General features: G+C 31.9%; 1 protein-coding gene across 1 annotated transcript in view; it reads right to left on the bottom strand.

The window, feature by feature from the left end:
* The window catches only part of LOC109847944 (putative receptor-like protein kinase At4g00960), a 19,706-nt gene continuing 8,014 nt past the window's right edge, over positions 3,479–15,170 (bottom strand). Inside the window, exons 2-8 of the mRNA XM_020417173.1 lie at positions 7,790–7,900; positions 6,778–6,908; positions 6,476–6,686; positions 5,309–5,546; positions 5,068–5,221; positions 4,258–4,549; positions 3,479–3,980 (exon numbers count right to left, since the gene is read on the bottom strand). Coding sequence (XP_020272762.1) covers positions 3,793–3,980; positions 4,258–4,549; positions 5,068–5,221; positions 5,309–5,546; positions 6,476–6,686; positions 6,778–6,908; positions 7,790–7,900 — 1,325 coding nt within the window. The 3' untranslated portion in view covers positions 3,479–3,792. The remainder of the gene's footprint in view (positions 3,981–4,257; positions 4,550–5,067; positions 5,222–5,308; positions 5,547–6,475; positions 6,687–6,777; positions 6,909–7,789; positions 7,901–15,170) is intronic.

The following is a 15,170-nucleotide window of genomic DNA, read 5'->3' as shown; positions in this document are numbered from 1 at the left end:
ATGAAAAGAATTTTGAAGAAATTTATTTTGACTTATTTATAAAAGTGTTTTCTTAAGTTAATCTTAGTTACCACTAGCTTGTTTAATAATGATAAAAAGTTTATTTGTATATTGACTAATTCAAATTAGCAAAGTGATTGAATGTTGTAGGTATATTCACTGCAAACTCTTATGAGACTAAACTCGTCCACTAGAGTAACCTAGGGGTTTAAAGACTTGTTGCATATGCTAAATGCAATAACGATTCCAGGGAAAGTGAGCTAGGATCTCTCTCTCTCTCTCTCTCTCTCTCTCTGCTTGAGGGTTAATAAAGTTTAGGTATGGGGGTACTTGAGTAGCATATTTTATATTATTTTTATATCTCCATATCTTTATTTTTTTAATATATTCAATTGCTACTGTGGTATTTTTAGGAAAAATAGATTTTGAGTAAAGAGAAGGCCATTGAAGCCAAAAGGCCTAAATTTTAGAAGAAGCAATCAAGCCATAATCAAATCTATAGTAGAGAATCAAGAAAAGAAGGAAATATTCAATTAATGGAGACCAACAAAATTAAAATCTAAGTCAATTTTAGATTCAAAATATCAACCTCAAAGAAAAGGTAATTTCTCCTAATCTAGAAGTCAAAATCTAACATATTATAAATAAAAATCACTTATCTCGATGAGACGATTCCATCCAGATTGGCAGATTCCTAAACTTCTATTACCAATATCCTATTCTGCAAAAATTTAAATTTGATCAGATTTTCGACTATTGTTTGTATTATAGAAATATTCAATTAATAGCAGACCAATAGCAAACCAATTGAAATCCCATGGTTGCGAAGGTTACTTGAATATCATGTTTAATCTCATGACTGCGAGAGATTGTTGTACAATATAAATAGGGGTCTACGACCATTATATTTTACACATTTAATTTCTGAGAATTCAATAAAGTTCTTCTTACTTGCTATTTTGGAGTTCAAGTTTTCTTTTTGGTTTCTTCTTAGTAAGGTGTTTAATTTCTTATTTTTATTTTCTTGTTTTTCTACTTCATTTTTCTTGTTCTTCCTTCTCTTTTATTTAATTCTTCTATAATCCTCTTTTCTCTTTAATTAATCATGAGTAGCTAATCACCTTTAGGGAGGATAGGTTAACAAAGCTAGGTAACTAAATTAGATTAATAAAAAGACCCCCTTAGGTTAAGAAAAGAATTTGATTAGTTACAACAAATAAAAGTCAGGGTTAATTATAATTTGATTGGTTATAGACAATTAATTTTGGCACAACGTATGCTTAGGGGATTAAACCCTAGTAACATAAAAATATAGATTAATTAACTTAAAAAGCTAGGCTTAATTATAATTTGATAGGTTATAGACTTTAATTAGGCATAACCTACACTTAAGAGATTAAACTCTAATAATAAAAAGTCTAATTGGTAGGATTAAATAATTGATAGGCTATAGTTTCTAACAAAGTTAAACCCTAATAATAAAAAGTCTAATTGTTAGGACTAACTAATTTATAAGTTATAGTTTCTAACGAAACATAGCTTATCCTTTTAGGATTTCATTAATTAAAGGATATTAAATAAAGATCCAGAAAATGTAGTGGAGTTAGTCTAAGCAATCTAGTTTAGGTCTTTTAATAAAAAAAACCAACATCCTTCAAACACAAAACATTTTTCAAACCTTAGGATCTTAAGATCAATTTGTCTAACTAATTTTTGCTTGTGGATTGACTTGTTAAGTATATAACGAAAGTTGTGCACTTGCAGAATAAATAAAATTACACATCAGAGCCATTAATAAATGATTTCATGAGCTATAACCCATGATTTTAAGTCTTTTTTAGTTATTTTAACCCATTGATAAATAACGTCGTGAAGTCCAAAACTCACGATTTCATGAGCTACAACCCACAATTTTTTGTTATTTTTAATGGTTTGAACCCATTGACAAATAATCGTGCACATGCCAAAATTCACGATTTTATGAGCTATAATCAATAATTTTTTTACCATTTTTAGTCATTTCGGCCTATTGGCAAACAATTTTGTGGGATTTAAATTTCAGGATTTCATGAGTTATAGCCCATGATTAGGCTATTTTTAATTATTTCATGAGCTATAACCAATTGTTTTTTGCCATTTTTTATTTCAACCAATCGGGATATAATTTTGTGGAGTCCAAAATCATCGATTTCATGACCTATAACTTTTAGTTTTTGATAATTTTTAGTTGTTTTGGCCTTGTGGCAAATAATTTTGCAGATACCAAAATTGACAATTTCAAGAGCTATAACCCATGATTTTTCATTTTTAGCAGATTCCGTTGTCAAATAATTTCCCGGAAGCCAAAATTCATGATATCATCAGGTATAGTCTATGATCTTTTTCCATTTTATATCATTTCGATCTACTGTGAAATAATTTTATGGATGCCAAAATCCACGATATCAAGAGCTATAACCCACGATTTTTGACTATTTTTAGTTATTTCAACTCATTAACAAATAATTTTTCAAAAATCAAAATTCACAATTTGGTGAACTATAACATACGATTTTTGGTTATTTTTAGTGGTTTCAACCCACTGGTAAGTAATTTTTTAAAAGCTTAAATTTCACGATTTCATGAGCCTAATAGCAATTTAATTATTTGACAGGCTAATTTCAAAATATTCAAGATTTAGAGGACTAATAACCCACAAAAAAATAGCCTTCATAAGTAATCCAGCAGCAGCGAATAAGTAAACACCTGGTTGATCCCTAAATTCACCCATTTTAAATTTTAATGAATTCAAGGGCTTTTAGTATACTTTTACTCAACTTTGGAGCTCAAATTTGATATATCTCTCTCGTTACTGTCGATCCCCCATAAGTAAAAGGCAGAATTTTTGCTAGGAATATTCAATTTACTTCTATTTGTACATGTCACAAATTCAAACTTGCGCGGATATGTAATTATTAGAATAATTGTTGAAGATTCAAATGATGGATATGCAAGCATGATAACTTATATGTTGTTCTATGTCTCCATGATATTTAGGAATTTTTATTCGCATTGTATCATTTGGTCTATGTACCGGAACTGATCTCTAGCCTAATGTTTGATAAGCCCACAACCCGTTTGAGAAAAAGCCCTAAAGAGGTTCGACTCTAAATTCTCCTCTCTTTCTATTTTCCATTGTATATTTAGTCTTATAAGTTGGATGTTTAGCACATATAGATTGATGCCGTAGGCTATAGCCCATCAAGTTTGTAATGCCAAGTCAAGGGTGCACTGTGCGTAAGTTAGACGGAAAATAATATAATGGGCTAATCTTGTGCATACCAGTTGTTGTTATTGTTGCTATTTAATTGGTTTCATACGGAAGCTTGATTTGCTTATGTAATTTCTATATCCGGGTCACACCAGAAATCTGCATCATGTACATGTACCAATGAAAGCCTGTGTATGCTTGGGAAAGATGATCACGAGCACGAGCAAATAGCATGCAAGCTCTATGTATCTCATTATATAGATAAAAATGACCATCATATGAGTAAGAAAAAATCTAAAACATTTATGCATTGGACAAAGGACAGATAACGAGACAAGCTACGCATGATGTCTCTCTTTGATGTGTCAAAGATTCAAAGAAAACAATCCCCCTCCATTTCCTCATTCAGGCATCTACTATTGTTGAGACATCCACAATCGCTTTGTGAATGCTTGCTGTTTCTTTTTGTTATCTTGGGGTCCCTTTAAGGAACTTGCAGTATCAAATGATTGGTGTCATAAGGATTAATCAATCATCAACTTCTATTGGGACGGCCACCGGGGGCTGTTTGAGATAGTCGAGATGGCCGTGCCTGCATCCAGTGGTTGTTGGATGCTCTGGTTTGTTATGAGGTTGTTTTGCACCCTTTCCTTCCCTTTTTGGCTCGTTTCCAGTGGGGTCAGCATGATGCCAGGTCCACTCTGTTGGGAGCTGCCAACACTGTCCACATCTAATGGATTGATATACGTTATTAGCAGGAATTCATCAAGTATGGATTGTTGTTCTATAGTAAACTACTCATGAAATTATGAAAGATTTGAGATTCAATACTCGGATTCATCACCAATAATTGGTTAGGTTTTGATGAAAGTCCATCTTGAAGTGGCAAGTACCCTAAGTTACTAGTTGGTCATTTACAGTTAGCACTAATAATCTTACCGGGTCAATACCTAGCTAGGTTATGTGTAGTTTCAGAACAATATTTGCTGAAATTCGTTGCTACTTACTCGTGGAGGATCCGCCAGTAGAAGCAAGATACGATTGTTTCGATGACAGTTTTGATGACAAGTCTGATTCTGTCGTAGTCAACAAAGCAGGCGGTAGAGGGTCTTGGAGAGGCATCAAGGAACTATTTAGCATGAGAAATACGGAGGACATGGAAGGTCTGTCAGCTGGAGCTTCTTGAGCACATAACAGTCCGATTTGAATGCATCTGGACACCTCATTTCTCGAGTAATCTTCACCTAGGGATGGGTCAACGATCTCTGATGATATTCCCTTTCTCCAATGCTTCCATGTCTGAAAGTGAAAAAATCACGTACATGTGAACTCTAGCATACATAAATAGACTATTAAACACTTAATAGTGAATCCAAAATAAATATAATTAATAAACAATTATTTTAAGTTTAGATTCTAGTCGTTATTCATCTCGGGGAAGTTCCTTTTCCTCTTGTATATATATACGGTTTGAAAGCATGCTACGTTTGTATGTCTGCACGTGTGTGTATGTTTATGGAGAAAATGGCTAAAAGGTGATAGTTTATTTTGTTGAACGAACTACACGTATGATGTGCTTCATCTTGCTAGTCACATCGGAGAAGATGATTATTATTTCTTAGCAGCTCATTCTGCAAAAGTAAGATGCTATTTCATATCCAATGCTTCCTATATATTTAGTGTGTGTGTGTATAGACACACACATCTTCTAGATCATTTGTTTTGACAATAAGTTGATTCATTTGTTTGCTTCTGTGTCTATGATTCTATCTTTAGCAAAGTAGAACCTAAGAATAAGTTCATACTCAATTACTCACATAGCTTAGGAGATCTTGGCCATGTTCAGAATCATATCTGAAGGTAATATTCCTTCTCCCAGTCACGATCTCTAGAACTAGAATTCCATAGCTGTATACGTCCATCTTGGTTGAGAATCTCCCACGCCTTGCATACTCAGGTGCCATGTATCCACTAGGAGAGGAAAAAAAAGAATTACACAGGTCCAAACCAATTGCTAGAAATAGACGCTGTAATACGTCTAATTAAAGATAAACGTACAAAGTTCCGACCACTCTCCCTGTAATGCCATGTGTTTCAGCTGCTCCAAATAGCCTGGCCAAACCAAAATCTGAAATTTTTGGCTTCATGTCTGCATCTAACAATACATTGCTGGACTTAAGGTCTCGGTGTATGACTTTTAGGCGAGATTCTTCGTGTAAGTAGAGTAGACCGCGAGCAATCGCTCGAATAATCTTGAATCTTCTTTCCCAGTTTAACTCTTTACATTTGCTGGGATCTAATACAGGTAAGATGAACAGTTAATGCCAGTTTGGTTCATGGATAGCATTGTGGTACATGTAGGGTATTTTGAAAAATCGATACTGAAAAGTCTTGTTTGTTTGCAATAGATATTAAAGAGTATTTACATGGGGAATAAAATTCAACCAACTTTTGTTTGGTTGCACATTAATTTTGTTGAGAATTTGTGTCTAAAATCACAAACTTAGATGGAATCAGCATAATTTTAAGGAATCATATTTGATGCGTCTATCCCACATGGCAAACCTAAATTCGAGGCATGAAAAGTGTCAAATAAACAATGTATTTGATAAAAATCTAGGATTTTGAACTTGTGGGTTCCATTTTTCTATGCAAAACCCACCAAATACACGAAAACAAACGGCCCCTTGGTGAAATAAGTTAGTACGAGATGTTAGGAGGTAAGGAGGTAGGCATTTGATCTAGGTAGAAATGAAAATCTAACCATTCATTAGTACCAATCTTAACCACATATCATGATTATATTCCATCAAAGATTCGTAATATGTTAAGCTTGTGCAGTCCAATTCTTAGGTTTTAAGCATTTCCGTGGTTTATTTGAATGCATGTACTTGGTTGCTCTGGTTGCTCATTGGTCAATCAGTCAATATGTTTTGTATATATAAGCATTTTTATTTTTCATGAATTGGAATATGTCACATGTCATGAAGAAAATTGCTTCACATCCTTGTTTTTCATGAAGAAAGTTGTGTGTCCGAGCGCCTTCATGTCAGTGTGTTTGTGTCTGCTAATCCGAATTGATTAATTGTGATGGAGTTGTTATTCTTTTTAAAGTTTGAAAATTGTAATTATTTCATATATAACAGTTTAGAAGTTAAAGTGGAGTTCTGGGCGAAATATGTAGTGGAATTGTCTATGTCAATTTCAATTTTGCAAGGGAAATACCAAACAGGAAGTTGTCCAAGCTTCCGTTGGGCATGTACTCGTAGATAAGCAGCTTTTCTCCTTCTTCCAAACAAACGCCTAGAAGCCTAACAAGATTCCTGTGCTGAAGTTTGGCAACCAACAGAAGTTCATTTTTCAGTTCTTGTATTCCTTGCCTCGAGGTTACTGAAAGCCTCTTCACTGCTATATTTTCTCCATTAGGAAGCATCCCCTAGACAACAAAACAGGAAGAAAAAAAAGAACTAATTTACAGTTAACCAAGAGTAGGTTCAAGTTTTATTGGAGGGGATACTGTGGATAACCTTATAAACTGCGCCAAAGCCACCTTGTCCAAGCTTATTGATGTCGGAAAAATTTTCTGTAGCAATTCTAATGACGGATAAATCAAAGAACAGTGATCTCGTTCTTGATATATCTTCTGCATTCGTCGTACCTAGAAATAAGTAACTTATGTCGCTGTTATTTATCAGTATTCTATGAGTAACATAACATATATATTAAGTGTAATTCAATAATCTATTTAAGAGAATTAATTAAATTTCATGACTAAGTTGAAGTCTCTTCAGTTGAGGTGATCCCTCAACTGCAAACCATAATTTTTGAAAGAACAGTGCATACATGTTAAAAACTTAACAACTTGCTCCACATGTTATGTTTAATGCTCAAATAGACATGGACTTTAAAGGTTTCTCTTCATGCGAAGATACATAGTACAACTAATTTACTTTTTAAGTTAAAGCTGCTTAAGAGCTGCACTAGTTCTGCAATGTTTAAAGGTCAGTTAACATCAGAACAATGAAAAGTAATTTAACAGCAGAACAAGCACATATTTCCAACATGCAAAACCATCTCCAATTGGAAATTTCTTCAAATAATATTAAATAAGCTAGATATTTTACTATAGAATTATTTGTGCACATAGTGTTTTGATACCTATGAACTATCAAGATAACCAAATAAAGCAGAATAATCACGCTTAGATGAACAGTGAATGCTATTACATATGTTATGCACTGTACAAAATTTGCTTAACATAATCACAGCATGTTTATGTTCGTCAACTATGCCGCAAAGTTCAACTGAACTTCCTGCTGGAGGATAAATTTGCCAGACCATATTGTGTCCCAGATGCACATTTCAAGTTGGTATGGTGTTTCATTTGTTACCTCTTTTAGCTTAACCATTTGCACATAATCAAATATACTTTTAAATGTTTCTATTCTTATCCACGCAACAAAAATGGCAGAAGACAATATGTACTGTCGGATTATTTCAAAATGACTACACGGAGTGAATTTGAAGTGTTGTACTTACCACGGCTATTTTTTGTTGACCTTCTCTTAAGCCAAACGCTGACAGCAAAGACAAGCACGAACGCGATTACTACGAAGATAACTATGATGGTAATAATGATGTCCCTCTTCCCTGCATCAACAAATAATTACTTTTATGTTGAAGAATATGATAACAGAACCCAATAGCTTTAATTGGTTTTGTACTATTATGCCTCGACAGATGTTAAGGCTATCAAGTTTATCAGATAATCTTCAGTAGAATCTGTGCTAATCATAATTGTTACCTGATAACTAGATAATCTTCGGTAGAATTGGTGCTAATCGTATTTTAGAACATCCTACTTTTTAGCCTTCTTCCTTCTATTTTTAAGGATCATATTCTTGAATATCAGGGTTTTGAGCTATCTGTTCTTTCTCAACTTCAAAGCCTTTCTGCCATGAGAGAACAAGTCTGTGAATATCAGTAAATTATGCAGAATCAAATGACTATAGGACGTTGCACCTAAATTGTAACATTGCAAATTTTTCCTTCCGATGATTGGATATCGTTACCGATACCGATCTATAAATCAATAAATTCTTTCCTTCCTTGTATCCCATATAATCTTCTATTATGACGATTTTACTTAGTTAATTCTCATATTATAATCTAGTTACTAAGTCATAGCATGCATACAAACATATATAGCACATAAACCTAAACTAATCATGCTTTAAAATTTGATTACAGATAACCCAATTGTTTAATACCTATTTTGAAACTCCCTAATTAACATAATTGTTTAATTTGATCAACCATGTTAGTGGGTGAATTTTTGCATAAAAACCCTCAACTTTGGCCAAATTTGAAGATTACTCTTCACATGGGCTTTATATACTAATACACTCCACCTCTCCTTTTGTCACTTTCAAAAGAAAAAAAATCCAAACCTTATTCCACCTCTCCTCTTGTTTAAAAAAAAATAGATTTCATAGCTTCATCTCTCAAGCTCTAGAGATAGAACAAGGAGAGGAGAAAGAAGGTAGATTGAGGATTTTGGAGGAGGAAGTGGAGCAAAGTCTCAAATCTAGGTATAATTTCTTATAATTCTGTTCTTCATGTTGTTATTAGGGATATAAGACTGAAATTATAGGATTTAATTGGATTTTTGGTCTTGCATGTGAGGATTTACCATTGTACATTACATTGAAGCAAGCATTGGCCCTTGCATGTCAATGAATACTTATAAAAATATGATCTTTATATCTATAAACATAGAAAATATGACATTTACTGGTTTTCAAGCCCAATGTGATCAAGTGATGATTATCTTGCTTTGAATTAGTGTAAACATGGGTTGCATGCCGGTTTACGTAATATAATTATTCATACATAAATTAGAGCATGATACTCTCCTAGTAAAAGAACATAACTTTCTCTATACATATCCAAATATGGATATTTTTCCTGTTTCAGAAACTAGACTTTTGTAGATTTCTTTTGAGACCTCTTTTGTTTAATTCTAAGATCAAATACTTGTTCGAAACTATAGTTAAATGTAATGCATGTATTTGAAATAGTTTGCCAAAGTCATATTCATTGTAGAGAACATAACTCTCCATGTGTGCTATGCACGCATAGCATTCTTTCTGTTCCTAGAACTAGACTCAATCATCTTTCTGTTGGCTTAAGTTTGAATTATTTTGGATAATATTTGATAAGTCTAAGCTTGGTTTTAATAGATAGCATATACACTGGAAATTCCAATCTAGCATATACACTGGCAATTCCAGTCTGCCCCCCCCCCCCCCCCCCCCGGGGGCCGGGGTGTTATTTTGCATGTAACATGTGTTATAGAAATGAAAGTTTGATGAAACTCATGGGACTTGGAAGCTAATCCATAATATTACTTGTATGTCAAATATGAGCTCATTTATATAGTGTTAAGTACCCGAAATGAATTATTTATTCCAGATAGCAATATATGTTTTGTTTTCTACTATAGTTTTGATAGGTGTAGTTTGCTGAGAGCATAACTCTTACTATATAATTGATGTGAAGTTTTTATATTCTGAAAGTAGACTCATATTAGAGTCATATGGAACTAGTTTCATGTATTTTGGATATCAATTGCTCTATCATTCACCCATCCCAAACTGCTGCATATACACTACTTTTGCTGATGTGCATATTATAGATATTGGACGTAATCATCTAGAGTGTAGCTTATACCATGATATAAGTTTTAAGTTAGAAAAATTATAAAAGATATAGTATTTAGAATCTCATGTGGGTATACATGTATGTGTATATAGGACAAAGAATCTTGGATTTGTTCGTTGGCCGAGAGGATCCCGGCATAATCGGTAGGTAACCTTTCATTGTCTCCTCTCAAGTCTTTGAGAGTTCTATTGATTACTTCTTAAAATTCCTGCAAGTTAGTTTCACATGCTAAGTTGTATATCTTATCACTTTCATAATATTCCTATTTGATTGACTTCATGCATGGGTTCTTCGTTGATTGCTTAACCATTGCTATCTGTTTATTTTGGTTTTATACCATTGATATTCCTTTGAATAATTATATTGTAGCATTTCGACTTGCGTTGATAATTCGACTATTGATAATGATAGTATTCCTTTCTTTGTTGATGATTGATAGTCTACATTCATGGATTATGCTCTGTGTGAAGTAAGCTTCACCGATGGGTGGTAATAGTAATAGGTCCCGGTGGGAATAAAGCCCTGTGTGAGGTTGCTTACCGGTGGGTGTATAAAGGCATGTGTGGTTTATTGATTATCCTATGATTGGGAAATTTGGAATCATGAATATTAGACCTTGATTATTCATATTGACATGTTATTTTATTTCGATCAATGATCATGATATAAGTAGGGTAACTTAATGTTGAGCTCTCTTCATTCGAGTTCAAATATCTATGACTATCCTTTTCATTCATCCCCTTATATTGTACCCGAGATTTTTTATGGTTATCTATTGGGCCTTAGGCTCACCCTTATTATTTCTGTATCCATTCGCAGGTCATACAATCGACAAGGATAAGGGGATTACAGACCCTAAATTTGAAGATTAGCTCCGGAGGAAAATCTTCGTAGAAGTTAATTTATATTCACTTTTGTAGTACTTTTGACTTATCAAACATGTACTAATGTTTGTAGCTATTATCATTATTGTAATATTTTATCGTTCCCTTTAGTTTTCTTCTATTCTGGTATTCTATGGACTCTGCTGTCAACCTTGTGATCATGAGTATTGCATATACATCTTCACTACTTTATTTTTGCCCTTCAGTATATATATATATATATATATATATATATATAGATATATATATAGAGAGAGATATATATATATATATATATAGAGAGAGAGAGATATGTACGTAAAGGTTAAGCAGGTCGACCCTTCCTATTACAGACGGGTCTTGCCCAAATTTTTATGTACCTCCATGAGGGGTGTTACATAAATACTGCATGATTTAAATGATAAGAGCTAATGAGTTTGCTATATAATTTCTTTTTTCCCCATTATATTCATTGGGTTCTAACTTGTGTTTCACAACTCCCATGATCGATACTGTGTTGAATATTTAGAAATTGGATAAGAATGTATGTATTATTTTCAATTTGTCCTGAAAAGTGAAAGCCTCATAGTATTAAACATTATGAAAATACCCTCCATTTTTACTGGTGCATCTAATTAAAGAATTAAACTAATATGTGGGAAGGAACTAGGAAGGGGGAGGGGAGGGGAAAGGGTGAGGAAAAGGTAGAAAACTGGATAAAGTATTGTAAAAGGTAGAAAACTTTTATCTCATAGCTCCGATACTGAGTTCAAGTATTGAAATTTGCATAAAGAATATATAATAATATATATATTATATTAAAATATATATATATATATATAATATATATATCTATTAATATATATATTATATATATATATATATATATATATAATATTTCTCATATGAGAATATGAAGAAACTTGGTATCAAGTTTCTCAATTGAACTTGGTAGTGAGCGTGGCCAATCCCCCCTACATCACGCTCGAAGAAGAGAGTCTCACCTACTTTTAAATAGGCTCCATCTTTGAGCATTGATGTAGGGGGGTGATTTGCGTCACCATCCACGCTACGCAAGTTATCATGAAAACACTTGTACCCAAGATTCTTCCATATTTCTCATATATATATCATATATATATATATATATATATATATATAATATATATATATATATATATATATATTATAATATATATATATATATATATGAGAGAAATGGAGAAACTGGGTAAATAAGTTGGCTCAAGAATTGGTAATGATGTGGCATAATCTTGCCCCTACATCACACCTCGAAGATAGAGCCTCAACCACCCTTCACCAACTCCAATGTAGATGTAGGGACAAGATTAGGCCACATCACTACCAAGTTGCTTGGAGCAACTTGGTACCAAGTTTCTCCATTTCTCTCTCTCTCTATATATATATATATATAATTTTCAAATTATCCTGAACAGTAAAAGCAGCCTCATGTGATTAAACATTTTGAAAAAATACCCTCCATTTTTGTTGGTGCATCTGATTTAGAAATTAAAATGGCCATTAACTTATGAGATGATGGAGAAAAATCGTTTCCCTTAAAAATAGCTCTTGAAACGGTCAATGGTGAGGTTCACCAACAACTTTTGTAGGCGAAGTTCGTTTGGTGATTATGGATGAAATTCAATCAGCCAAACTTCGCCAAAAAGTAGGCAGTACACTTTCATTTAGGGTGTTGATGATGTGGCCCATGTGGGCTATTAGAGCGGAATTCATTCTGGGGAACTTCACTTAAAGCTTCACCTTGTCTTGAGTGAACTTTAATGTAACTTGGGCGAGCTTTGTCGTGGGCTTGCGTTGGAATCCATATGAAGTATTTAGCTCATGAGAGTTTACTTTTTAGATGTAGGTATTTTAACCATCTACAGCTGTAATCAGAATTCTTAGATTTCTTAAAAAAAGTCCAGGCAAGAGAATTCTCTATTCAGATATTGGACACATGAGAGTTGCAAGTTTCTCGGATGCAAATTGTGCAGGATCTCTAGGCAACCGAAGACCGACCATAGGATATGATGTTTTTCTTGGAAGAAATCTAGTTTCCTAGAAGACCAAGAAGCAAAGTGTAGTTTCTTGATCTACAGCTGAGTCCAAGTGTCGAACCATAGAAAATCTAACATGTGAGCTTATCTGGGTTAGAGACTATTGATAGAAATTGGTTTTCCTCCTAAATATCCAATGAGCTTGTATGGAGACAACAATGCTACCATTCACATAGCTGAGAATATAGTGTTTCATGAGAAAATAAATCACATAAAGATTGATTGCCACTTGATTTGTGAGAAAATGAAGAAGGGGATCATTAGAGCCAAACATATCCCAAAACATATCCCTTCAAATCATCAGCTTGCAGATATTCTTACAAAACCTCTTCGGAGAGCAATAGTGAACTTTATTTGTGACAAGTTAGGCATGTATGGTATATATGCACAGCCTGAGGGAGAGTGTTGAGAGTCTTTCCTTTGTTTAGTTAGTTTCGTGCATTTAGTTTAGTCCCACATTGGTTAGAGTTAAATTATTTTATAATCCTAATACTATTAATAAGACTTGAGAGAAAAAGGGAAAATTATTCTCTCTGATTACCCAGTTGACAGATTGAAAGATGCTTTTGCCAAGGTATTTGTCACCTTCACAAAGGGCGTATGGATATCCCTTGATAGGAGTAGATAGAGTGAGAAGGAGGATGGCAAAGTTAAAATTCAAAATTGCAATTGAAGAAGGTGACTAATCTAGGCTCTGTTCGGGTACCATGATGTTTTATTTATTTTCATGGTGTTTTTTGTCAAAAACAAAAGACCATGAGTTTGAAAACCATGATGTTTTTTAAGCTAAATCATCCTAAAACCAAAAGCACAACACTTATTTCAAAACATCTTTTAAGTATTTTAAGTTAATTTGGTGTTTTGGTTTTGAGTTTGAGGAAGTGTTAATATAATATATTAAACGTAATTAATATAAAGTTACTATTAACATGCTTATTATATTATATTATATTATATTATATTATATTATACTATATTATATTATAATTAGTCTAATATATTAGTAATATTTATTAAATAATATAAAAATATAGTAAATAAAATATCTTATATATTAATATATTACATATAAATACGTAAAATATATTATATAATATATAAATAACATATTAAATACCAGTATTTAATGATGTTGATAAATGATATTAAAATGAATATAATAATAACATAATATAATAAATAATAAAAATAATAAAAAGGTTATTGATAATAAATAATAATATGAATAATGAATATAAATACATACAGTATTATACATAGTTATAATATTATAGCGTTTAAGTAAATAAATTGTAAGTAAATTAATAATTATAAAATATTATATAATAGTAACATATATAATAATAACATAATAATATAATAATAATATAAAGTATAGTAAATGTAATATAATATATAAAATATTAATATATTACATAATAAATAATAAATATATTATATATTAAATAATAAAATATATTATAACGTAAAATAAATTTTAATACTAAAATAATCTATTGGTAACTAATGTTAATGTAAAAATAATGTACTCATAATATAAGAATATTTATTTATATCATAAATTATTAATATATTGTTAAAGTATTATTAATAAACTCTAACATTTTAGAAACTATAATATATTATATAATATTATTATTAATTCTATAATTATATGTTAATGTAAAAATAATGTACTCATAATATAAGAATATTTATTTATATCATAAATTATTAATATATTGTTAAAGTATTATTAATAAACTCTAACATTTTAGAAACTACAATATTAAATAATATATTATTAAAGTACAATATAATATTCTAATACATTATACAATATTATATTGTATTATATTTAATATTATAATACTATAATAATATAAAATAATTATTATAGCATTTTATTTATAATATATTTTAGTATAATTGATATATAAAATATTAACAATATGCTTAAAACTAATGTTGTAAGGGGTCAAACGAGTGTTGACCAAAAACCCTCAACATGGTGTTTTGAAAACGAACAAATTTTTGATTTAAACCCATTCCCTTTTTTTTTACCGGAACCAACCAACTTTTTTTTTATTTAGCGGAATCGACCCACTTCTCGGCCACGTCAGCAGCGTGGCCGAGAAGCGGGTCGATTTTTTTTTAATCTCATCACTAAATAGTCGGGGTTGCCAACCCCGACTATTTTTTCTACTGAAAAAATAGTCGGGGTTGCCAACCCCGACTATTTAGTGATGAGATTAAAAAAAAAATCGACCCGCTTCT

This window comes from Asparagus officinalis, chromosome 7 (assembly GCF_001876935.1).
Source record: "Asparagus officinalis chromosome 7, Aspof.V1, whole genome shotgun sequence".
NCBI lineage: Eukaryota > Viridiplantae > Streptophyta > Magnoliopsida > Asparagales > Asparagaceae > Asparagus > Asparagus officinalis.
This window is presented reverse-complemented; position numbering and strand designations above follow the sequence as displayed.